Below are 21009 nucleotides of genomic sequence, written 5' to 3' on the forward strand. Positions count from 1 at the left end.
CCTTTTTTTTCTTTTTTTCTCTTTTCTTTTTCTTTCGAAACGCCTGGTACCAAGAAATAACCTTAAATATCCAAAATAAATTTCTTCACCCACTTCTTTCCTGCCTTATTTCTATGCTTATGTCTGCTCAAGCGACTACACGCTCCACCGAAGAATCCACCCCAATTTCACGACCATCCTTTGAGAGAACAAGAAATAACAATAGTAATAGTAGCAGAAGCAATAGAAACAAAGACCTTCGTGATAATAACTTGCCTACTGTCCGACTTTCAAAAGCTCTGGCTTGGCTGCTGCGGCACAACGCTGAGGCGCAAGGTGTGGCGATCCGTCCTGATGGATATGTCAAGATTGAGGATGTGCTCAAGCATCCCAAGTTCAAGGGCTATACATTTGACGACATTGTCGAGGTCGTGAATACGAACGACAAGAAGCGATTTCAGATCCTTGAGGACTATGAAGAAAACAAGAAATATATCCGTGCTGTCCAAGGGCATAGCATTCCAAAGGTTTTTATCGCTATTATTATTCAAACATGAAAAATGATTCATATTTATAAAATCGTGTTGATAACCTGAATACTGACAAATTTAATTGTTGCGTGTACCGCAGGTAGCAGAGCTCGACCACGAAGAAATTACAGATGCATCTCAGCTCCCTGTTGCTGTCCACGGAACGTCGTCCTCCAAGTGGGAATTGATCAGTATGGATACAACTCCTTTGTCTTTTTTTTAAGAAAAAGAAAGAAAGTAGAGTCGCTACACGAAAGCTAATAGGTAATCTGTATATGTTGGTGTGTAAATGTGAAATAGAGTCAAAGGGGCTATCTCGAATGAATAGAAACCATATCCATCTAGCAGTTGGACTTCCCGGCGAGGATGGTGTGATCAGTGGTATGCGCCAAGGATCTGATCTGTACATTTACATCGATATTACCAAGGCCCTCCGAGGTATAGTAAAAGAGAGTTTTTCCAGAACAAGTCCTTAAATGACGTTAATGTGATAATCGAATAGTCAAACGCGTTTTATTAAACCACATTTTCCTCCTACAGATGGAATTAAGTTTTATAGGACCGCAAATAACGTGATCCTCTCTGACGGCCAAGATGGCAATGGGGTTATTATGCCCCAATACTTTGCTCGTGTAGTCAAATCCTCAGGCGAAGTCATTTACCCTGATCCTTCAAAAGAAAATACTACTTTACATCCATAATTGCAACATCTGTAGCGCAGTAGCTCTTAACATAGTGAATTAAAAAAAAAAGTGTTCGTCCACATTGTATCACAATCCGCACACGTGTGGCCACAGTTACTTTGTGTTGTGTGCATAATGAAAGGAGTCGAATGTCAATTATCATTTGGTTTTTCTTCACTTGCTCCGCCCATAAACTTGCACATTTGAACGGAAGACACCAACAAAGCACCATAATACGGAGCGAACTACCATGGAAGGGACTGCAATCAACTTGGTAAATACGCATTACGATTTGAAGTAAGATAACGTTGACATCAACCTTCGAATAGTAATGAAAAGATGCATCTACTTACCACCCATTCAATCTAGGCCCATCGTTATGCGAGCGCAGCCGAAGGGTTCCAGGAACGAAACCATCTGGCTGAGGCTGCCGATATGCACCTCAAAGCGGCCGGTAAGGAACTTGCCCCGCCGTCGATATTATTTACTACGCAGTTGCAGAAATTAAAACTTGGAGTATAGACCTTCCTGTGCTCTTGCCAACTGCTGACTTGATTTACTTAACGTCGATTTTACATCAACTTGGCTTTTGTCTTCTAGATCAATTCTTATTAGCAACTCAGGACACTCATAACCAAGAGATTATTCGTACTCTCAAACTCATGAATGCTAACCATATTCGTCAGGCAAAGGACCTTCAACGGAGGATTGCCAAGACAGCCGTGGTTTCAGCGTCACCAAAACAATCAGGTGCTGAGGTGACAACAGAGGAAGGTATAGACGAATATTTCACACATGCGACTTCTTTAGGCACAACTTCTGTATCATCAACGTCAGGAGAAGACACAGAGTTGCCAACAAATCCATCCGCTGGATGGCGGCATGGAAGCCCTGGACATCATCAGCAGCAACAGCAGCAAGGTAATAGCAATGGTATTGGACGGCGCCATGCCAATGCTATAATCTCTAAGCAGGCAGCAGGGGATATCAGACATGAATCCATGGTAGCTCATAGTGGGGGTGCAAAAGATAAAAGTCCAAGCGGTAGCCACGGCTCATATCGTGAAAGATCAACATCATTCAGTAACCCGTCCTCAACTGCAATTGAAGAGTCATTCACGCTCGTCAAGGAACATGTGGTAGATAAGCAGCTCAGTTTTTTTTTCTTTTTCTTTTGTCATCTTGCACAGCTTTTGTTGTTAAAAAAAAAAAAAAAAAAAAAAAAAATCAATGTTATTCATAATGATAATGAATGTGATCGTTATTGCAAATGCTTATGCTGCGGCTGTCTCTTTTTCCTGACATATTATTTAGAAAGATGAATCTGATCCGTTCAACAAATTTTGGGAGGAAGTAGAAAACCTTATTCTGAAGCTCTCAAGCCCTGTCGCCTTTACGACAATACCACTCGACGTTGATGAACCAACCACTCTCAATTCGCCAGTACCGGAAGATCATACATCACTCACCTCTCCTCTCAATATGCCATTTGCAGCTCAAGGTGCTGACGGTGCTGAAGCGCAGCAAATAGCGATGGTCATGAATAGCAACAATGACATGAAAATGTCCTCAGCAAACCACTGCCTTTTGGCTGCTCCTTCTTCCTCTAAGAGCCACGTTGATCCCATTTTTATGCAAGAATCGTTTTACATTGTCGATTCACCGTCCACGAATCATTCCAGCATCAGGGGTCATTCGCGAAATACCTCTGTCTCATCTGTAGATTCGAACTCTGTCAGTAGTGGTGGCGGTTCTGATAATCCTCCTAGATCATCGTCACGGAAGAAATTAGGCTTTGTAACAGAGCCGGTGATTCCTTCAAAGACATTAGAAGAATACGCACTCGAAAATCAAGAACTCAAACTAGCTCTGAATAAGCTTTCAAGGAAGAACTACAAGTTGGAAAAGCATTTTGAAGGAGCTATGCAGATGAGTGTCTGGACTAACGATATACGAAAGTCCGCCTTACAGTTAATAAAGAGTCAAGATTTGCTTCGCCCAGTTAAACAATCTATCCATGACCTTGCTGCTGCTGGTGAGTGTTTCCTTCATTGTTTTTCCTTTGTATTACTCAAAATCCGGAAAAAAAAAAAAAAAAAAAAAAAAGTTTAATAACAACGCAATCTTTTTATTCGCTGGGAACCCTCAATAGACAAAAGTGGGTCGCTGTTACAACGAGCACAGGCTGCGGTTAATTCCAATACTACTGCTAACAATATAACTGGATCACAACCTTCAACACCGAGTGCTTCGCAGATCAGCACAAACCCGCTCACGATGCAGGCAAGGATTCAAGAACTGGAAGCGGAAGTCCAGAAATTACAATTGGAGAACTCCAAGCTAAACTCTCTGATGAGGAAATATAAGCAGCGTTGGGAAGATCTGAAAGAGTCGGCCAAAAAGCGGAGGAATGCCAACATGTCAAATGTACAGGATGGAGCAGCTTCGACAGTAACAACAACCACAGAAAACAACAACCATAGCTTTAATCATGCTTCGAGTAAGGATGGACGTTCACCTATTGTTAGTCAGCGGCCACTCCTCCAATCAGGCTCCAGTCCATATTCGAGCTCATCGTTAGCCAACAATCCTAATCCCACTAGCATAAACTCAGGCAGCAGCCCATCGACACGGCCATTGTCTCTTCTTTCGCGGTCTTCTTCCGCATCTGGGACAAGCCTTTCAACCACAGCAAGCCATCAAAAGAGGATATTGATGGATAGTAGAGCTGGAGCAGGACCGGGATTAGATCTTGCATCACTTAACATACGCCGCAATTCTGCTGTGGCTGGGATTGTTTCTTCAGCCTCACCTAGAGTGCTGGACTCATCTCCAAGAACAAATGTAGGTGTCTTGGCCGCTCTACCAGATGATCAAACGCAGAGACCCACATCAACGCCCGTAAGACCAACATGGCCAATGCTACCCTCATCCGCCACAACTTAAAGGACAGGGAAAAAAGCAAATAAATAAATCAAATGAAGTAAATAGAACATGTACTATAGGAAATTTTTAATCGTTAAAAGATTGGATGACATTTTTCACTCTTCATGATTATTATTCTACGCGTAATCGCTTTGTATTCCGATCATCCTTTACTGGTGGCACCGGATGTGTCTTTTGTACAGGTGCTGTAGCTCTCATATCCTTGTCTTCGTTTGTGATCCTACGAAGAGGGAATTCGACGGGCTGACCAGCAAATGAACTATATAGCATTTACAGCAGGGGGGAATGAAGTTGAATATAAAAAAGACATTAGCCTTTGTCTTTCTTTTTTTTTTTTTAAGCGGACACGCATAGTCGAACGAATAAAATATAAATAACTTGACTGAAACTTACTCCATGCCGGGCTTCGGATCCTCTTGGAAATAAGGGTGGTTGAGAGCCTCCTCCGCTGTGATCCGCTTCAGAGGATCGTATTCAAGCATAGCTGCCAAAAGATTACAACCTTGCTCACTCTTAATAGGCCATGTTTGATACATTGATCGTAACACATTCGGCGTCCTGGTATACATGGGAAAGGGAAGAAAAAAAAATCATGGAGTTAATATCATAATGGATATGAATAATATTATTTGATTACGACTCAAACTTACTGTCGAAAGCTTGCTAGGTTAGGGTATTCTGGTTGTTGGTCAATAGTAGGCCATCGCTCCTCTGGAGCAATAAATAGATATAATAACAATAATAGCAATAATATATATCAGTAATTGTTGTTTTTTTTTCTCACTCTTGTTTTACAAAAAAAGAAAAAAAAAGGCCTTACTTGTTGGGTTGCCAAGAATATCAAAAATCTTTTGTAGTTGATTTTTTTGAAAGGGTACTGTTTTCTTGTTCTCTACTTTAGCCTCTTCACCCTTAAAAATGGGACGAAGGGTGATTAGCTCTGCAAATATACAACCGATCGCCCAGATATCAATCGCCTTAGTGTAGTGTCGCGACCCTAACAACAATTCAGGTGCACGATACCAGATCGTGACCACAACTTTATCGCCATGGAACAGTGGCTGTAGAGGTTTATAAAACAGGCGTGCTAGACCCAGATCGCCTAATTTTTTTTTTTTTTTTTTTTTTTTTTTTTTTTTAAAAAAAAAAAAAAAAAAAAAAAAACATATCATAGAGGATTTAAATTAACGAGTTTCATAGCAATATCTTCCCCCTCTCCCTTTCATTCTTTCATAGGATGGAGAGGAATGGTGAGTGTATATTAACATACCAACTTTGACAACTCCGTTAGCAGTGACGAGGATGTTGGCGGGTTTGAGATCACGATGCATAACCCAATTGGCGTGAAGATATGCGACTCCGTTCAATAATTGCCACAAAAATGACTTGATTGTGTACTCTGACATGTACTTTCGCTCTGGGTGGCTGTGAAATCCGATGATTTGCTACGGATGCGATAGAATACATAATGTCAATATGGCAATATATATATATTCAACACTTTGATAGAAAGAAATGTAAAACCTACAAGTAGATCATGTTCAGCATATTCAAACACCATATGAATCGACTTGTCCTCAAGAAGTACTTCCTGTAATCCTACAATGTTTTCATGATGTAACTCACGACACAACTATGAAAAATAATGTAAAAAAAATAATAATAATAATAATAATAATAATCTCAGGTTACGCATGAAAGATAATAAACAGAAAAAGATCCATCGGGGAATCTGCCCAATTTCCGTGTACGATCCTTACAGCGATCTCTCTGCAGGCTGATTGTGAAATTCCAATGTATGTCGCTGCCTCTCCCTCCTTGTCTGGTTTGAACTTTTTAATTGCATATTCTTTGCCATCATCCCTGCCATTTGTGCCATATCCAAAAAAAAAAAAAAAAAAAAAAAAAAAAAAAAAAATAACAACAGCAATGATAAAAGTTAGAGAAATGCTTACAATGTGTTAAAAAGGCTTCCATGTCAATTTACAGATAGATAGAGGGAAAGGACGGAAGAGTCATTGGACTGTCTGGCTCTTGGGTTTGTCTGCCTGCTCTGCCCCGTCTGCCCTTACTTGTTTTTAGATTTGGCTTTATAGACGCGACCATATGTTCCTGAACTGATAAAGCCAAGGATGTCGTATTTAGAGGCAATCTTTTGCCGACATGAGTCCCTCTTACTCTTGTACTCTGTCATGGACATGGTGGGTAACTCGTTAGGATTCTCCATGGTCTTTCAAGAATGAGTACTTTTTTTTAATATATTATTATTATTTTCCCTTTCTGTCGGTGATGGTAACAAAGTTTTTTGATGAAACAAAAGTGGTTGATGATAAAGATGGCCTTACTTCCTTGTGAATGTTGGCGTAGCACTTGGGAAGTTATGTGACCGTAAACAAATATACTATACTCAGCTCATTCAATTGAGCATTTATCAATTTTAACCTTCGTCCCGCCTCGCTGTTTTAAAAAATATAAAAGATTGCTGCTACGTGCTGATATTGTTTCATCCAAAAGGGAATATCTGTCAATGAAGCGAGCACGAAAGGTTTACTCCGAGCAACTATGAGCGTAAAACTTCCTTCACCGTCTTCGCTCTGCAATGATAGAGAGCCCCTCAGTCCCTCATCCAGTAGTTAAAGACAGTACACCATAATTTGATGTCATTTTCATCACGTCGTTTTTTTGCGATTACAAGATCTCATGTCTGACATTGCGAACATAATATGTCTCTACGAGGCAGTAACGTGTACGAAAAAAAGTGCACCATGAAAATCTAACGAGCAACATTTTTTTCCTAATTTTTGTCTGGTTTTCTGACAACCATCGGAATTCGCGTGTATTATTTTTTTTTAAGCAGTTCAACGTTAAAATAATATTGCATATTGCAAACACAGAAAAAAAAAAAAAAAAAAAAAAAGTTTAGAATAATTATATTTTTCGTTAGCCATCTTATGGCATTCTATCATGGAACAGGCGAGAGTGTTGTATATGGCGCGCGATAGGGTGATTGGTGAAGTAGTGAAAGAGTGATGCTGCTGTCGACAAGTGTAACATTTTGGATCGGAAGAAAACTATGAAGTATAAAAGTCTAAGGGTGAGAGATTCTATCCAATGACGAGCTTATTGCCTTCCTCAAAGGAGTGGACAGGGATTTCCAAGTTGAGTGGTGCAGGCCCTTTGCGAATACGACCGGAGATATCGTAGTGAGATCCGTGGCAGGGGCAGTACCAGCCACCATAGTCACCAGCCTCACCAATTGGGACACATCCCAAATGGGTGCAGACACCTTTGCAAATGTAAAATAAAGAGTTAGTATTCATGATATAGCATAAATCCACATTCATTGAAAGCAATAATAGATATCATGACACATACCCAGCATGACCAACCACTCGGGTTTCGAAGCACGTTCGGCATCGGTCTGTGGGTCGCGAAGATCCTTAATGTTGACAGAGTTAGCTTCCTCAATCTCATCAGCAGTACGATGTCTGATGAAGACGGGCTTGCCACGCCACTTAATAGTAACATTGCGACCCTCAGGAATGGTGCTCAAATCAACCTCAACCTTAGCCAGAGCCAGAACATCAGCAGAAGCAGACATGTTGGCCAAAAAGTCTGCCACGGTAGTTTTGGCTCCTAGAAAGGACAAGGCTCCAGTGGTCCCGACCATGAAGTAAGAGAAAGCACGGTTGGAGGCATCACCTGATCCGCTCTTGTACTTGTCAAAACTTGGGATCTGAGTGGTATCACGAGCGGAGCTGTGGTTAAAGCGAACCTGAGCAACAAGTCCAGCAGGAGCTGTTTTATTTATGAATATGCAAGCAAAAAGTTCCAAGAGAAGAGTTAGACTTCACCTCCAAAATAAATGATGGTATTTCCCTGTTATACATATACTGCGATCTATTGACAACTGAATATCGAATCACTCCAGTACAACTCCTCCACGAGTACTATAAGGGTCGAAGCGCGTACTTCCTATCAATGGCATAGCTGTCCAATGTTGAAAAGTAGACGTTTCCAATTAACAAAATTGTTCCTTTCGCCCACGCTCCAAATGTGTGCTACGACAGTCCTGATGATCCATTCCCCTGTCTTTGGAAATGACTCTCAAGAATATGAATCATTTTGTGGAGTAGAGAAATAAAAGAGAGAAAATTTAGTTTGCTCTCCGAATGATTGCTGTATAACCCTTAGCAAGTTTGGCGATGCATGCCTCCATGCATCATCATAACAGGAAATAAAAATATCGGTCGAATTTCCGAAGGTGACTTTCCGAAAGACAAAAAAAAATCAATAGATGAATAAGAAAAATACTGTAGGTTGAACGATAGAGACATACCGAGGACGTTGCGAGCAGCAGCGACACGAGCTGAACGATTGATGCTGGCGGAAGCTAGTCTAGCGGCAAGAGTGGCCATTACGATTGTGGAAAATGGGATGGAGAGTAGAAGAATGTCTTTTTTCGAGTTTGTTTTGTGCGGAGAAATTCCCTTTCGATCCTCCGAGTCATGTGACACGGCTCCGCGCCACAGTGCATTTTTGCACTAGTGTGCTTACCTTTAAAGCGGTTCCACGAGGTGAGAGCATTACTGTGTGCAGGGGCAGACAAAATCTTCAGAGGAAAAAAAAAATGCTCGAGTGCTTCGCTGGTATTCTAATGGTGGCTAGAGTACATGTTTGGTGCAGCCAATATCAGTTTATCGGGATGCGGGATAAAGTCACGCTTTGATTCTTTATTGAGTGATATTTGGAGTGAGCATGATATTGCCCAAGCCTTATTTATGGAATGTTAAAGAAAGATGTTTGCTAGTCAGCATGCCTGCTCGATAACACTCGTAAACTATGTAAAAACAAACTAATGAATGCGGGAATACGATCACATCAATCAAAGGTTTTTGATCAAGAACCCAACCAAAAAAAAAAAAAGCCGTAGTGTCATGCTACACCATTGAATCCATATGCCTGATTGCCCTGCTACACTACTACCGCCCATGCATCAGATGTATTAGACCGGCTCGTCGCCGCAAGAGAGGAGCAGTGTTAGAGCTTATGAGCCCTCTGGACGTGCCTGAACAAAGGATATAAAGTCTAGATTCGTTCATTCCATCGCCTATTTCGCCACCAAGGCTTATGAATGACAGATAATCAAATCGGAGTATAATTGAATTTTATTTTTTTTTCCGGATTGAACACTAGACGTAAGAACTATCAAAGGACACAAACAAACTGATGGTTTCTCAATGCAACTCTGCACTGTTGTTCTTGTGAATAAATTTCAAGAGTGGTGTAACAAAATGAAATTGCTAATGAGATAGAGTTGATGGAACAACGTCCCGGGAGGAAGGGGGAACGAAGAGAGTGTGTGTGAATTTATCCACCGAAACCATAGAGAGTGCGACCCTGGCGCTTCAGAGCATAGACAACGTCAAGAGAGGTAACAGTCTTGCGCTTGGCATGCTCAGTGTAAGTGACAGCATCGCGGATGACATTCTCAAGGAAAACTTTCAAGACAGAGCGGGTCTCCTCGTAGATGAGACCAGAGATACGCTTCACACCACCACGACGGGCAAGACGACGGATGGCAGGCTTGGTGATGCCCTGGATGTTGTCACGAAGAATCTTGCGATGGCGCTTAGCACCTCCCTTTCCGAGACCCTTTCCACCTTTTCCACGACCAGACATGATATTAGAGTTTGTTGATGAATGTTAATAGAAGTGTAATGTGAATAATTGAATCGGCTTTGATGAGAAAAAGAAAAAGGAATGTTGTCTGAGAAGACTTTTTTGACGCGTTTTCCATGTGACATTTGGGGCGAATGCAGGCAAGCCACATGGAGTTGCCTTTTTAGAACAGTTTCATTTAGTTTGGACTCGATATTTAATATAGACATTATTGTTAACAAATAGATTCCCTCCTCCTCCATTCCTTTTCACTTGACTTGCTACATCATTCATTTGTCTTTTGACGGATCGAGAATAAATAACTAGGAAATCAGGATTCTTGATCACTCTGCCATGGCCAAGCATGTCCAGGTGTTGGCACCTGACGGTCAGGACTATCTGATCGAGATTGCCAAGCACTTTGACAGAGTTTCTGCAGCACAGCACTATAATTCGTCAGGTATGTCCTTTACAACAGGACTACTCCTTGGACAACTGAGCGTTGTCCTGCTTGTCATTGTTTGTTTCAAATATCTTTTACTGGAAGATGTCCGATATGGGCGCAAGGTACAATTGATATTCAATGCAAAAACAAAATCATAAGAAAATATATTTGTATACAGCCAAATTCAAACCTCTTTTTATTTTCATTATCATTATTATTTAGCCTCGCTCATTCTCGAACAGAGGTGTGTCTATCCCAGCACCGCCAACAAAGCCATCACTGCCGTCGACTACAACAATCTTAAATAAAACTCTTTATGATATTTATGATCACCCTCCTGAATCATTGGACTGGATGAGCGTTTTACTAGCACAGGCGATTGCTCAATACAGAGATGACTCTAAAGTCAACAACAGACTGATCAAAGCGCTAGCAGAAGCCTTGAATGGGGGAGTTCGACCAGACTGGGTGGTAAGGCAACACTTTTTTATCCCGTTACTATGTGTTCTTTGTGCCTTTGTGAACCTCATTGACGTTTTTTTTTTTTTTTTTTTTTTTTTTTTTTTTCGTACAAAAAAACAAATTAGGGGCACATTCGCGTGACAGAGTTAAACCTGGGCGAAGACTTTCCTGTCTTGAGCAGGGCCAGAATTCGACCAGCAGATCAACCAGCGGGCAGTGTGGTATAGTAGAGTTTCGAAGAGATGATAGCAAAGTCTGAATGTTTTTTTCTTTTACTTGTTTCTCTTTGATTCCTCAACCATCATCTGACTAAATTGAAGCACTCCTCATGAACATTTCGAATAGAGAGCAGAAATTGACATTGATTTTAATGACCAGATTATGCTGGGTATTGAAACATCTGTGTTGATCAATTGGCCTCGGCCGAGGATAGCAGCCTTGCCAGTATCGCTTGTTCTCTCGGTTGTAAAATTCCAAGCAACGGTAAGGCAACTTAATTTTATTATAAGACTATCCAATGAATTATAAAAAATAAAAAAAAATAAAAATAAAAATATCCAATTAATCTTAATGCCCACTGTTTTTCAACCGCAGATAACAATGCAGTTTAACACTATTGATGGACAGCAGCATATTTCAATATCGACCCTGCCAGATTTTGATCTAGAGTTTGGCGTACAGTCCCTGTTAGGCGCAAGGACAAAACTAGAGGATGTACCCAAAGTAACAGATCTAATTACATCTAAATTGCGGGGATTCTTCATTGACAAGTGCGTGTATCCTAATGGTCGTGCCATTGCGATGCCTACGTTTTGGGCGAAGCGTGATATTTATGCAAAAACTCATAGTAGTAGCAGTTCGAAAAAGTAGCAGCAGTCACACATACAAAGATTAAATAGCATGTCCTGTAAAATATATAATCAAACCAACATTCACGTTCACATTGGCAGGCTCAAAACAAAGAGAATGTACGATATGAAATCTGGATTGTAAACTATGATATATCAAATGGTTACAGAAAAAATGTCTATTAACCTTAAAAGGTGCCGGACATCAGCGGCATAGCTGCAAAGATAGGAGTGTCTTTGGTAGACGCAGGCTGATGCTGTGGTGATAGGTAACGATGCGAAGATTGTTGTTCATTGTCTTGGAATATCTGAGTTGCTCCTGAGTGTCCAGGGACCATATTAGTGGGAGTATTATGAAGATTCTTGATCTCCTCCTCAGACACCTGGATAATCTCCTCAACACCAGCGTTGATCACATCAACTAGCTTAAAAATAGCTTCGCACACCGCCTGCTCAAAGGCTTTTCGAAGCTGGCGTACAACAATCCCATGTGCTAATGTATGAAGGAGAGGGTTCTTTGTCTCATGGATCTGACTGTGAAGTTGATGCAGATGAACATTACACTCTCTGACTCTCATGAGCTGGTAGCGCTCCCTTTCGTTCTCTCTGTCAGAGCCTGGTGCAGGAGTGAAGATATATTCAGGCATTACTAAGGGCTGTTGCACAGCCACAGGGCTAGCTCTATCCCCAGTGCTCTGTGCACGTTGCTGACGAGCCCATGCGACATGATCGTTTGAAAGGCCCCAGTTTATCCCTACTCGATCTGGCTGACTAAAGGCCCTATATGAGCTCCTGGCAATTGTACGCAATCGGCCACAGGATACCTGGTTTGGATACAGAATATCCTTGATGGTTTGAGTAACGGTCTTAGCATCGTTTGCGACGCCTTGTACAGCCTCACCCCTGGTTTGTGTATCTGTCCTAGCTGTTGCTCGTCCAGTTTCAAATGTCCTAAGGACAGGTTCCGAAGACCCTCTACCGAGCTGGGCGTTAAGCGCTCGTTGGTCAGCAGTACTAACGCTAATCATTGTTCTTTGGCTGGATGTGATGCCGCTGCTAATGGTGGACGCATTGTTAGTGCCTTTGCTTGTAGTGGGATACGCAGAAGTGGCCATTCGTTGGATCTCTGGGAGGGCCAATGTGAATTTGAGGTCAATATCGAGGCTGTCTGGAGGGATTATAAAGCTGATCTCACCAACATCGGCAAGGCGTTTATGGAATGAAGTCTTCGTGATGCTGTAGTATGCAACTCGATTTGTTTCAACTTCAAGACCAGAGCTAGCATTAAATAAAAAGAAACAATAAACTTAAATTGTATTAGTCTACATCATCTAACCATCCTTGATTGTGGAGACATTCGCTCAGTTAAGCAAGAGAGACTTGCATTCTTAAATTCCATTGATGATATAGGTTGTTTTTTCTCCTGTCAAACTCCATAGATGAGCCAAGATGAATGTTGCTTGGCATCAAGTGTGGGAATTGGATTACCATCCCGTCAAGGTAGACTTCAGAGCCATCACAGCACCAAAGCAGGCTAGGAAGTGGAATAGAAGCAATATCCTTGCCTATCATCCGTATCAGGCGCTCAATCTCGCTCATTACATCCCATCCTCCCAGGCTCACTCCAATGTTTCCGCCAGAATCAATACCAGAACTACGAACCGCTTTTCTGATCGCTGTGGCTATGGTACGTTTGATCGCAAGACTTGTATCAGTGGCGCCTCCACTCTCCCAAAACTGATGAACCATGCTCACCAGATTACGAATGAGGCGCTGGGAGGGGCCATGGTATCGAGCCATACGAAGCCTGACCCGTAGGTTATCAATGACAATTCTACCTTCAGTGGGCCAGTCAGGTGCATCTACAAAAGCCTTATTTCTCAAAGAGAGCATCATGAACTTGTATAACCTTTTAGCCACGGAGATGAGGCCCTCGTCGCGTTTACTTGCATCGACCAGGTTTCGGTACTCAATCGACAAAATATCGTGACAAGGAATAACTCTTTTAACGATCTCTGGAAGATCAGGGTTCCCAGACTCCTGATCTGTATCATTCATCGACCTCTTTTCACTCCATTCTAATACAGCTGTGAGGAAACGTCTCAGGCTAGTTTGGGCAAGCGGCTGCTGGAACAATTCTCTGAAAAGGTCACGTAGTTTTTCCATAACGTAGTTCATTTCCTCTTCACCGAGCGAACGTGGATGGACTCCATACCAAGAGTCGTCAGTGATGGATACAGCAGCTTCCAGTAGATGTGCAATGATGCAGATCCGAAACCGCAGCATGGGATCGGTTAAGAAAGTAAGCATGAGTGATAGATCCGTTGGGCTGCTTCGCACTTGTCTGATTATCTGTTGGAGTTCGGTTTGATGCGGGAAGGCGACACGTATCATACGCGCTGTAAATTGGTATTAAAAAAAAAAAAAAAAAAAAAAAAAAGACTATGAGGGTATGATGCTTGCACGAATGATAGCCCAGCGAAAAGTGGACTGATGGTTCAATATTTCCATCATCCTCAAGTGATAGCAGCGGAGAATGAACACTTTTTTTGCACATCCTCTAATAAAATAAACTCCTCAATTGAAACAATTATATATATCTCTTACTGAAAGCTATATCATCCCGTTCCTCTTTGGTCATCTCATGCTGAGCCTTGCTGAGACTATTGCCCTTGCATGTGTAGAGCGCATGAGTAAGGCGATCGAGATAATGCTTTTGATATAAGTGGATATAAATTGCTCGGAGCGCGTAGTTCAGTCCCTCTGAATTGTTGTTTGAGAACTCTAGTATTGGCCTCAAAGGCGGATACGGAGTTGTTAAATATGGCCTATCAATACATTTGACAAATGCAACCTGCATCAAGGACTGATACACATCACGTCCGACGGTTGTCGGTGCTCCAATAATATATTAATATCAATAGTAGAGGAAAAAAGAAATATCTAACGCTTACCTTGATTGATCCTGTCTCTTCTGACCGTGTACCTCCCCTTGCTGCAGCTTGCGGTCAACAGGAATCCAATTGGACTGAGGATGCTCCATGGGTTAGAGTTACCGAGAAGAATTTCTCTAGTCGATGATGGTGAAAATGGGATATAGGTGTAGATAGTGAGTTTGACAACGAAAAAAGCTTGGTTTCATGGGAGAAAGCTGTTTACAGCTGAATACAAAGGGCTGAGTCGACTGCAAAAGGTAAGAAGAAAGAACATCACAGGCATAAATACGAATGTGTGCTTCTAATAAAAAAAAATCCGTAGGCCACGCGTCAGGTTTGGTGCATAGATTTTAATTGGATCGATTGTTAAGGGGCAAGATATGTTGTCTCAGACTCTTAGACCCTCAGCTATTGACCCCTCTTTTGCCTTGTTCCTTCAATTCAAACTCTCCTCTCTCTTTCTCTCAGCATTATCCCCATATTCCCAACACATTAACACCGCATAGACATTCATGGGCAACGAGACAGATCGAAAGCATCGTCTTGAGGAGATCCTCCAACGTGAGGACAACCTCGACAGCCATGACAACTTGCCAGAAATCGATGCGATCGCAGCAGAAAAGGAGATGATAGATGAGGACTTGGCTGCAGCTCAGGCTACTGCCGAGGGCTTCTGTGTCGAATGCAAGGATCAAGAGTCATTTTACTCATGCGAACAATGCGCAGAGGAATTTTGTGAGGTCTGCTATGGTAAGCATTTGTGCGACTGATTAGCTCCATGCCACTTTTTAAACCATTCGAAAATTATTTTCTGAGCATCTCGGATCTCATTTAGTTAACAATGCAACATACAACCGTGCGTTCACAACGATTTTTTAAAAAAATTACACAGCTATGCTTCACCGTACGGGGAACCGTGTTCGCCATATCAAGAAAGAGATCTTTAAACCCGACAACAAGGCCGCTGCTACACCTGCCACTTCAATCAATGGCATGTCAACCTCAAATTCAAAGGGTAGTTCTTTGAGTGACGAGACCTTGCTGGAGTTACCAGAATCTAAGGTTATTGTGTCAAGCGGATCCTCCACATTCGGTGACTGGATTATTGAACGTTCCAAATATATCCCCATGCGTCTTGATTTGACAGAACGAAAGCTTTTGCGCTTGTAAGTGCGGTACAATTCCGTAGTTAATTCGATCACTTTGGATATTTTTATTATTTTCCGTCGCGGAACATTCTTCCCATGTTGCATCTGTGTTCCTCCTGTGAATTTTGGTTCCATCCCATTTAATTTCATCTTTCGTATCTGCTTGATCCAAAACTAATCAAATTGTAATGAAACTTTAGACTTGAGGCTGCCCTGAATGTGAGCGAATATACAGACAAAGTCGACATCCTTTCTTATACAAGTAAAGCTAAGCGTATCATTCATCAGATCAAGGACTTGTGTGCTATCATCTCTGGACTTGTCGGTGAGTAAGAGAGGAGATATGTCAAGGAGGACTAACCTTATTCATGGATGGATCTCGGGATGCTGTATAAATACTATTATTAACATCAAGTAACATGCACTCTATTCCTGGACTGTACTTCATGAATATACTAGTCGCTAACGACTACCGCAGAGGACAGGAACTGTTTGCAGATAAGAGCTTTGAAGAGAATGAAGAATTCTTTCAAGTCATTTTCGAAATTGGCCGTCGTCATAAAATCATGAACCCAGAAAAGATGCGTAACGCTTACGGAAAGCTTATGTATTTATTGATGGACTCGACTATGGATGAGATTGAATCCACTCTTGGCTTCAGCTGTGTGATTCCCATCAAGACTGTTTACTCTTATCTAAAGCAGAGAGATGGATTAGACTTGTTGAAGAATGACCTTGTTGCAGATGCCACTAAGGAAATTATTGCTGACGGTAAGTCGCGTCAGCAGATCCAACTGGAAATCAGGAAGAAGGAGCGGGCTATTGAGGCGCTCAGCAGGAAGTATGCAAATGAGAACCTAACTCCCGACGAGATTAAAGTCTGTTTATACTCCATTGGCGATAATCACAGCTTCTTGAGGACCAACCGGTAAATTTACTATATTAGCAAAGGAATTTTTTTTTTTTATGATTTGCTTCTCTAGTCACTAACTTCATCTCACGTCTAAATTATCTGATAGCGATCCTTGTGATAAGATGTTGAAATATTTGACTCAATTTTTCCAGCCAACCTCGATTGAGGATGGTTTCTCGCTTGCTATCCAATCAGGCCGTCAAGGTGCTCGATTGACCCATAACCATGAGACACAGTATTGGTACATTAATCAAACACTCAATTTATGGCGAGAGATTGCTCATGAAATGTTCTATCTTTGGATGTTATCTGATAAAGACATGCTGGAAAATGACTACCGTCTTCGCGACACTGGTCAGGGACTGCAGAGACTTCAAAGCTGCCCATCAGTTTCCAAAGCAATGCATACTATCCTGCATAAGGCGCAACAGAAGACAGGTTACTGGGTTGGCAGTTCTGTAATCCATCTGGGTGATAGTAATGTACCAAACGCGTTCATGTTCATTGACAAGTACAACCAGGTGGCCAGGATATTGAACCCCATTATCCTTACTTTGGAGAAGATTGATGAGATCGCCAAGGATGAAGGGATTTACACCTATATCCGCGATACCTTTGGAGGCGTGGCACATCTCCGAAAGACCATCGTCTGCGACTTTTTCCGTCATGCCTTTGATGGCTCAGGCGCAGATAACTTTTTCTCTGCAGGTATCTATTGGAACACATATATTTATTATTCCTTTCTTTGTGCGATTATTCCACTCTTTTTTTCTTTTCTTTTGTATACATGTTTACCTTACTTTTTATATTTACACCCTGTAGGATCTTGTATCGATGGTAGACTGACATCTGCATGGAATTGGTGTTCACAGATCGAAAAGAAGCCTTTCTTCCCTATTTTTTTGCTTACAGTAAGTGCCTTGTTCCGTAAAACGAAAGTTTGTAGATAGGAGACATGACATTGCTTTTTAATGCTAACTTCTTTTTGCACATCTAATTCTCGTTGACCCTGATAGGGCTTTACTGGATTCGATGGAGAAAACTGGTCATAACCATAAACATAAAATGTACACTGCAATACAATAAATTTAAAAATCCTGTGTATTAACATTGTTGGTAAAAAATAAAATAAAATAAAATAAAAAGGAAATAGTAGTTTTACATAGTCTAGAATTGCAATGAGTCTAGTTTACATAACAGCTTACTCCCCTCGAGACGGTGGACGTATAGTTGTAGGTGTATCATCTGAACCATCAGCGAACTCGACGTGATTTAACACATCCAACAGTTCGCTCCATTCCTTTAAGCGCTGTAAGGTTTCTTCGTAGCTCTGAGAACATGTCCTTCCAACCTTGATTTTTGGCTTCCAATCTCTTACTCGTTCTTTTTTCCTTCCTGTTTCACCGCTACCGCCTTTTTCTGCGTCAAAATGCCCATTTGCATCATCTACATTGCTGCGTGGGTGCTTTTGTATTTTAACCATTCCCTCCATGATTTCATGTTCCCAGATAATCCTCTCAACTTTAGAAATAAATTGGTGTAAGTTCGGAAGGTCCCTCACAATCCTCTTAACTTCGCTTAAAGCTGGCAATATGTCTTGATGACTTTCCACACCCAAATTTAACATGATGTTCTTCAAAAGTGATGTGTAGCCCGAATCTTGAATTCTATGTTCTGCTATCGTGGACAAAAAAGTAAAATATCATTTAATATATTAAAAAGATATCAGCCTTGGATCCTCTTTTTTTTTTTTTTTTTTTTTGTTTACCAGAGTCTCCTTCCTGAACACTAAGAAAGTCTTTCATCAGAGCCTTGTTCTTTTGTTTCAGCCGAACATTTTCCAAAAGTACCTCATCCAGCTTCTGCTCCAAGGCCTCCGATTCAGATGAGGCAGCTAATTCTGATTGGCGATCTAAAATCGCCTTTAGCGCTTGCAATTCTTGCTCTATTTTCTGAATATGATCTTTCCATTTCGCTGAGCTCAAGATATATGATGAATGTCGATGCCCTTGTTGCTGCTGCTGCTGCGCTGCCTCCTCGACGCGGCTGCTCTTGTGCCTCATGACTCGCTGGGACAAGAGCTCCTCTATGCTACCCCAATTTCCACTAACTTGACTCTCTGCATCCACAACAGTTGTCTTGGCTTTGGCTTGTGGTACTGGTACCGCCGCTTGCCTGATACTCTCTTCTTTGGCTTTTCGAAAGTGTTCTAGTTCAATGCTCATCTCTTTTGTATTAGACTCAAGCTTTCTATTTCTCTCTTGAGCCTCACGCAATTCGGACTATCATTACATGTAAATGTCAGAGAAATACGTGAACCCAAGTTCTGCCAGTAATCACTGGAATTTTTAAATATAGTACGAAATAAAAAAAAAAAAAGCCTTGTCATCCCCTAAATACCTTGATATCTTCAAGTTCGCGCGCCATGTTTTGCATATACTCCTCGGCATCTGGATCTCCTGGCTGCTGCGCCGACTCGCCCGTAATAATCTGATCCGTCAATTGATCAATCACCTCTTTCTGTTTCTCATGCATGTGCCCCAATTTCAACAGCAAGTTCAGGGCCTCACAAAGCCCTCCTCTTTCCATTTGCTTAGCATCAAGCTCATCAAGGGATGTCTCTAATGTTGAAGTAAGCGGCATCAATCCGACTCTCTTAAGCATTTCCTTCAATTCTTTGACGGTATTTTGAATTTTCTGTAAAGAAAAGAAAAGAAAAGAAAAGAAAAGAAAAGAAAAGAAAAGAAAAGAAAAGAAAAGAAAAAAAAGTTAATGGATAGACTTACAGGACCTCAAGCAATAAGGAGATTCATGACAATTTGCCCCTCTTATTTGAACATTTTCCACCTCAGTTTTTTCGTCTTGTGGAGTGGGTATAGTGGCATGCTGCTTTTTAACCGGTGAATTAGTCTTTGTTATGCGCGTAAACCTCGATGGTCCAGGGACGGACCGAACCACTGAAACAGGATCATTATTGGTTTGTAATTGCTCCGCCGCTTTTGGCTCTTCTGCTTCTTGTAGATGTACAGCACGTTCATTCTCAATCTGCTCCTGCTCCTGCTCCTGCTCCTGCTCCTGCTCCTGCTCTTGCTCCTGACGCTGCTCGAATGAATGGTTTTCGCTGTCACTATTGCTATCATGTTCAGGATCAGATTGTTCTATTTCAGCTTCCCGCTCCGATTCGTCCTGATCTTTATCGCTATGATCATCATTGTCACTAAGGGTCTCAGTCGGCAATTGGATATGTCGGCCCAATTTGCTCCTTGCAGGTTGGTCGCCATGGACATTGTGGGCGTTATTTGAAGCCTTCATTGCTGATCGAAAGATCGGTTTCAATGGAGGTGTTGTCTCTGTGACTGTAGTGGATGTACTTTTTATCTTTGATGGATTCAATTGTGGTAATGGTATTGATGTTAATGTTGACGCTGATCCTCTCTTCATTGGGGGGACGATCCTTGACACTCTGGCTTTAACGGCCTCTGGGGATACAAAAATCAAATACCAAATATCACATGAGAAATAAGGATCTCCGCCTTTTCTAGTAAAGTACACAAGATGATAAATCAAAACTCACCTTGCATTGAAACAGTTTTTGTAGTTTTTGGTTGGTTCGGCATACCTTCAGAAGGCTGCCGCATAGGGATCAGTGTTCGCTTGAGCATGGGTGATAGCTTTGGCATGGCTTTTTGACTCTGATAATTGAAACGAGAGATACCTCAGTGCCAGTGCTGTTGTGGCTACATTGCCTATGTCACAGAAACAAACAACGTCGACAAGCAAAGAAAGAACACCTACAGCATGCTTGACCTGCTGATGCGCTGGAGCGTTCCTGTTTGGCCACTCTCCAAAATGGTCTTCATTGACATCGCCCATAAATCCTGTTTGTTGATCCAACATTGAATGACGGTACCGAGCGGGGACAAAGTTGGGTGATTCTTGATATCCTATAGCCTCTTGAGACCCTTCATGTAGGTATCTCATAATGGAAGCGACTAATATGAATTGGGTTCAGGTACTAAGCTCAATACAATGCCATCGATCGCCCATTGAGATAAAAAAAAAAAAAAAAAAAAAAAAAAAAAAACTATGGAGTACCTGAATTATCATCAGTTTGATGAACGACTCCCGTGGTACTACCGGCAGCCAGAGACCTCAGCTGTCTTTTATCTGTGTTATTCTGGTGTGGAGGCTTGCCATCAACAATATCTGCGATCAAGTCCAAGTCCGCATTATCGATGCTACTACTGGTGTCGTCGAGGTCGTCTCGGTTATTATGACCATCCTTTAGATTCAAGCGGCCGTAATAGATTTCATCGCGAGTTACACTGGGATGATCTAATGATCTTGCAGAAGCACCATGTAAATTGTAATCTTCTGAAAACGTTTGCGAGTCATAATCGCATGAAGGATCCCAATCAGTAGCCATGTCCAGCAGAGAAGAAAAAAAAAAAAAAAAGC

The 21009-nt window shown here is 41.6% G+C and overlaps 9 protein-coding genes across 9 annotated transcripts; 4 read left to right on the forward strand and 5 right to left on the reverse strand.

Annotated features, from left to right (window-relative positions):
• The first annotated feature begins 36 nt into the window (after positions 1 to 36).
• BCR41DRAFT_221503 (KptA family-domain-containing protein) lies at positions 37 to 1592 on the forward strand. The gene is made up of 5 exons (XM_022020012.1): positions 37 to 506; positions 610 to 700; positions 810 to 947; positions 1050 to 1466; positions 1562 to 1592. Exons 1-4 carry the CDS (start codon positions 114 to 116, stop codon positions 1208 to 1210), a joined length of 783 nt encoding a protein of 260 aa, XP_021884132.1. The 5' UTR covers positions 37 to 113; the 3' UTR covers positions 1211 to 1466; positions 1562 to 1592.
• On the forward strand, positions 1327 to 4235 carry BCR41DRAFT_221422 (hypothetical protein). The gene is made up of 5 exons (XM_022020011.1): positions 1327 to 1466; positions 1562 to 1646; positions 1793 to 2331; positions 2507 to 3227; positions 3345 to 4235. The coding sequence occupies exons 1-5, from the start codon at positions 1443 to 1445 to the stop codon at positions 4136 to 4138; spliced, it is 2163 nt and encodes a 720-aa protein (XP_021884133.1). The 5' UTR covers positions 1327 to 1442; the 3' UTR covers positions 4139 to 4235.
• Positions 4236 to 4527: 292 nt separating this feature from the next.
• Positions 4528 to 6332, reverse strand: BCR41DRAFT_301266 (kinase-like domain-containing protein; the record flags this gene model as incomplete). The annotated part of the gene is given in 8 exon segments (XM_022020615.1): positions 4528 to 4696; positions 4789 to 4849; positions 4959 to 5240; positions 5409 to 5583; positions 5667 to 5771; positions 5899 to 6001; positions 6147 to 6191; positions 6211 to 6332. 8 exon segments carry the CDS (start codon positions 6330 to 6332, stop codon positions 4528 to 4530), a joined length of 1062 nt encoding a protein of 353 aa, XP_021884134.1.
• Positions 6333 to 7091: 759 nt separating this feature from the next.
• BCR41DRAFT_348182 (cytochrome b-c1 complex subunit Rieske) lies at positions 7092 to 8562 on the reverse strand. Its single transcript, XM_022023239.1, has 3 exons — positions 8111 to 8562; positions 7514 to 7936; positions 7092 to 7424 (listed from the first exon to the last, which is right to left on the reverse strand). Exons 1-3 carry the CDS (start codon positions 8124 to 8126, stop codon positions 7243 to 7245), a joined length of 621 nt encoding a protein of 206 aa, XP_021884135.1. The 5' UTR covers positions 8127 to 8562; the 3' UTR covers positions 7092 to 7242.
• A 727-nt stretch (positions 8563 to 9289) lies between these two features.
• Positions 9290 to 9897, reverse strand: BCR41DRAFT_348183 (histone-fold-containing protein). The gene has a single exon (XM_022023240.1). It carries the CDS (start codon positions 9818 to 9820, stop codon positions 9509 to 9511), a length of 312 nt encoding a protein of 103 aa, XP_021884136.1. The 5' UTR covers positions 9821 to 9897; the 3' UTR covers positions 9290 to 9508.
• Positions 9898 to 10034: 137 nt separating this feature from the next.
• On the forward strand, positions 10035 to 11616 carry BCR41DRAFT_348184 (hypothetical protein). Its single transcript, XM_022023241.1, has 5 exons — positions 10035 to 10366; positions 10467 to 10715; positions 10832 to 10927; positions 11052 to 11189; positions 11301 to 11616. The coding sequence occupies exons 1-5, from the start codon at positions 10154 to 10156 to the stop codon at positions 11574 to 11576; spliced, it is 972 nt and encodes a 323-aa protein (XP_021884137.1). The 5' UTR covers positions 10035 to 10153; the 3' UTR covers positions 11577 to 11616.
• A 126-nt stretch (positions 11617 to 11742) lies between these two features.
• Positions 11743 to 14597, reverse strand: BCR41DRAFT_384472 (hypothetical protein; the record flags this gene model as incomplete). Its single annotated transcript, XM_022027577.1, has 4 exons — positions 11743 to 12832; positions 13080 to 13953; positions 14162 to 14349; positions 14509 to 14597. The coding sequence occupies 4 exons, from the start codon at positions 14595 to 14597 to the stop codon at positions 11743 to 11745; spliced, it is 2241 nt and encodes a 746-aa protein (XP_021884138.1).
• Positions 14598 to 15116: 519 nt separating this feature from the next.
• On the forward strand, positions 15117 to 17603 carry BCR41DRAFT_301261 (hypothetical protein; the record flags this gene model as incomplete). Its single annotated transcript, XM_022020614.1, has 7 exons — positions 15117 to 15240; positions 15383 to 15656; positions 15839 to 15963; positions 16098 to 16566; positions 16658 to 17259; positions 17374 to 17462; positions 17568 to 17603. 7 exons carry the CDS (start codon positions 15117 to 15119, stop codon positions 17601 to 17603), a joined length of 1719 nt encoding a protein of 572 aa, XP_021884139.1.
• A 113-nt stretch (positions 17604 to 17716) lies between these two features.
• Positions 17717 to 20986, reverse strand: BCR41DRAFT_348187 (hypothetical protein). Its single transcript, XM_022023242.1, has 7 exons — positions 20647 to 20986; positions 20347 to 20543; positions 20126 to 20243; positions 19399 to 20030; positions 18952 to 19248; positions 18320 to 18833; positions 17717 to 18228 (listed from the first exon to the last, which is right to left on the reverse strand). Exons 1-7 carry the CDS (start codon positions 20975 to 20977, stop codon positions 17753 to 17755), a joined length of 2565 nt encoding a protein of 854 aa, XP_021884140.1. The 5' UTR covers positions 20978 to 20986; the 3' UTR covers positions 17717 to 17752.
• Positions 20987 to 21009: the final 23 nt, after the last annotated feature.

This window comes from Lobosporangium transversale, assembly GCF_002105155.1.
Source record: "Lobosporangium transversale strain NRRL 3116 chromosome Unknown BCR41scaffold_7, whole genome shotgun sequence".
Lineage (NCBI taxonomy): Eukaryota > Fungi > Mortierellomycota > Mortierellomycetes > Mortierellales > Mortierellaceae > Lobosporangium > Lobosporangium transversale.

Excerpts from the sequence above, each read along its gene's own strand:
- BCR41DRAFT_221503 (XM_022020012.1), top strand. The coding sequence starts at position 114 with ATGCTTATGTCTGCTCAAGCGACTACACGCTCCACCGAAGAATCCACC. Across the intron at positions 507-609 it reads AAGGGCATAGCATTCCAAAG|GTAGCAGAGCTCGACCACGA; the intron begins GTTTTTATCGCT and ends CGTGTACCGCAG. Across the intron at positions 948-1,049 it reads TATTACCAAGGCCCTCCGAG|ATGGAATTAAGTTTTATAGG; the intron begins GTATAGTAAAAG and ends TTCCTCCTACAG.
- BCR41DRAFT_221422 (XM_022020011.1), top strand. The coding sequence starts at position 1,443 with ATGGAAGGGACTGCAATCAACTTG. Across the intron at positions 1,647-1,792 it reads TATGCACCTCAAAGCGGCCG|ATCAATTCTTATTAGCAACT; the intron begins GTAAGGAACTTG and ends TTTGTCTTCTAG. Across the intron at positions 3,228-3,344 it reads CCATGACCTTGCTGCTGCTG|ACAAAAGTGGGTCGCTGTTA; the intron begins GTGAGTGTTTCC and ends AACCCTCAATAG.
- BCR41DRAFT_348182 (XM_022023239.1), bottom strand. Across the intron at positions 7,425-7,513 it reads CGAGTGGTTGGTCATGCTGG|GTGTCTGCACCCATTTGGGA; the intron begins GTATGTGTCATG and ends ACATTTGCAAAG.
- BCR41DRAFT_348183 (XM_022023240.1), bottom strand. The coding sequence starts at position 9,820 with ATGTCTGGTCGTGGAAAAGGTGGAAAGGGTCTCGGAAAGGGAGGTGCT.
- BCR41DRAFT_348184 (XM_022023241.1), top strand. The coding sequence starts at position 10,154 with ATGGCCAAGCATGTCCAGGTGTTGGCACCTGACGGTCAGGACTATCTG. Across the intron at positions 10,367-10,466 it reads ATGTCCGATATGGGCGCAAG|CCTCGCTCATTCTCGAACAG; the intron begins GTACAATTGATA and ends ATTATTATTTAG. Across the intron at positions 11,190-11,300 it reads TTGTAAAATTCCAAGCAACG|ATAACAATGCAGTTTAACAC; the intron begins GTAAGGCAACTT and ends TTTCAACCGCAG.
- BCR41DRAFT_348187 (XM_022023242.1), bottom strand. The coding sequence starts at position 20,977 with ATGGCTACTGATTGGGATCCTTCATGCGATTATGACTCGCAAACGTTT. Across the intron at positions 20,544-20,646 it reads TCAAACTGATGATAATTCAG|TCGCTTCCATTATGAGATAC; the intron begins GTACTCCATAGT and ends AATTCATATTAG. Across the intron at positions 18,229-18,319 it reads TGTTCAGGAAGGAGACTCTG|CAGAACATAGAATTCAAGAT; the intron begins GTAAACAAAAAA and ends TGTCCACGATAG.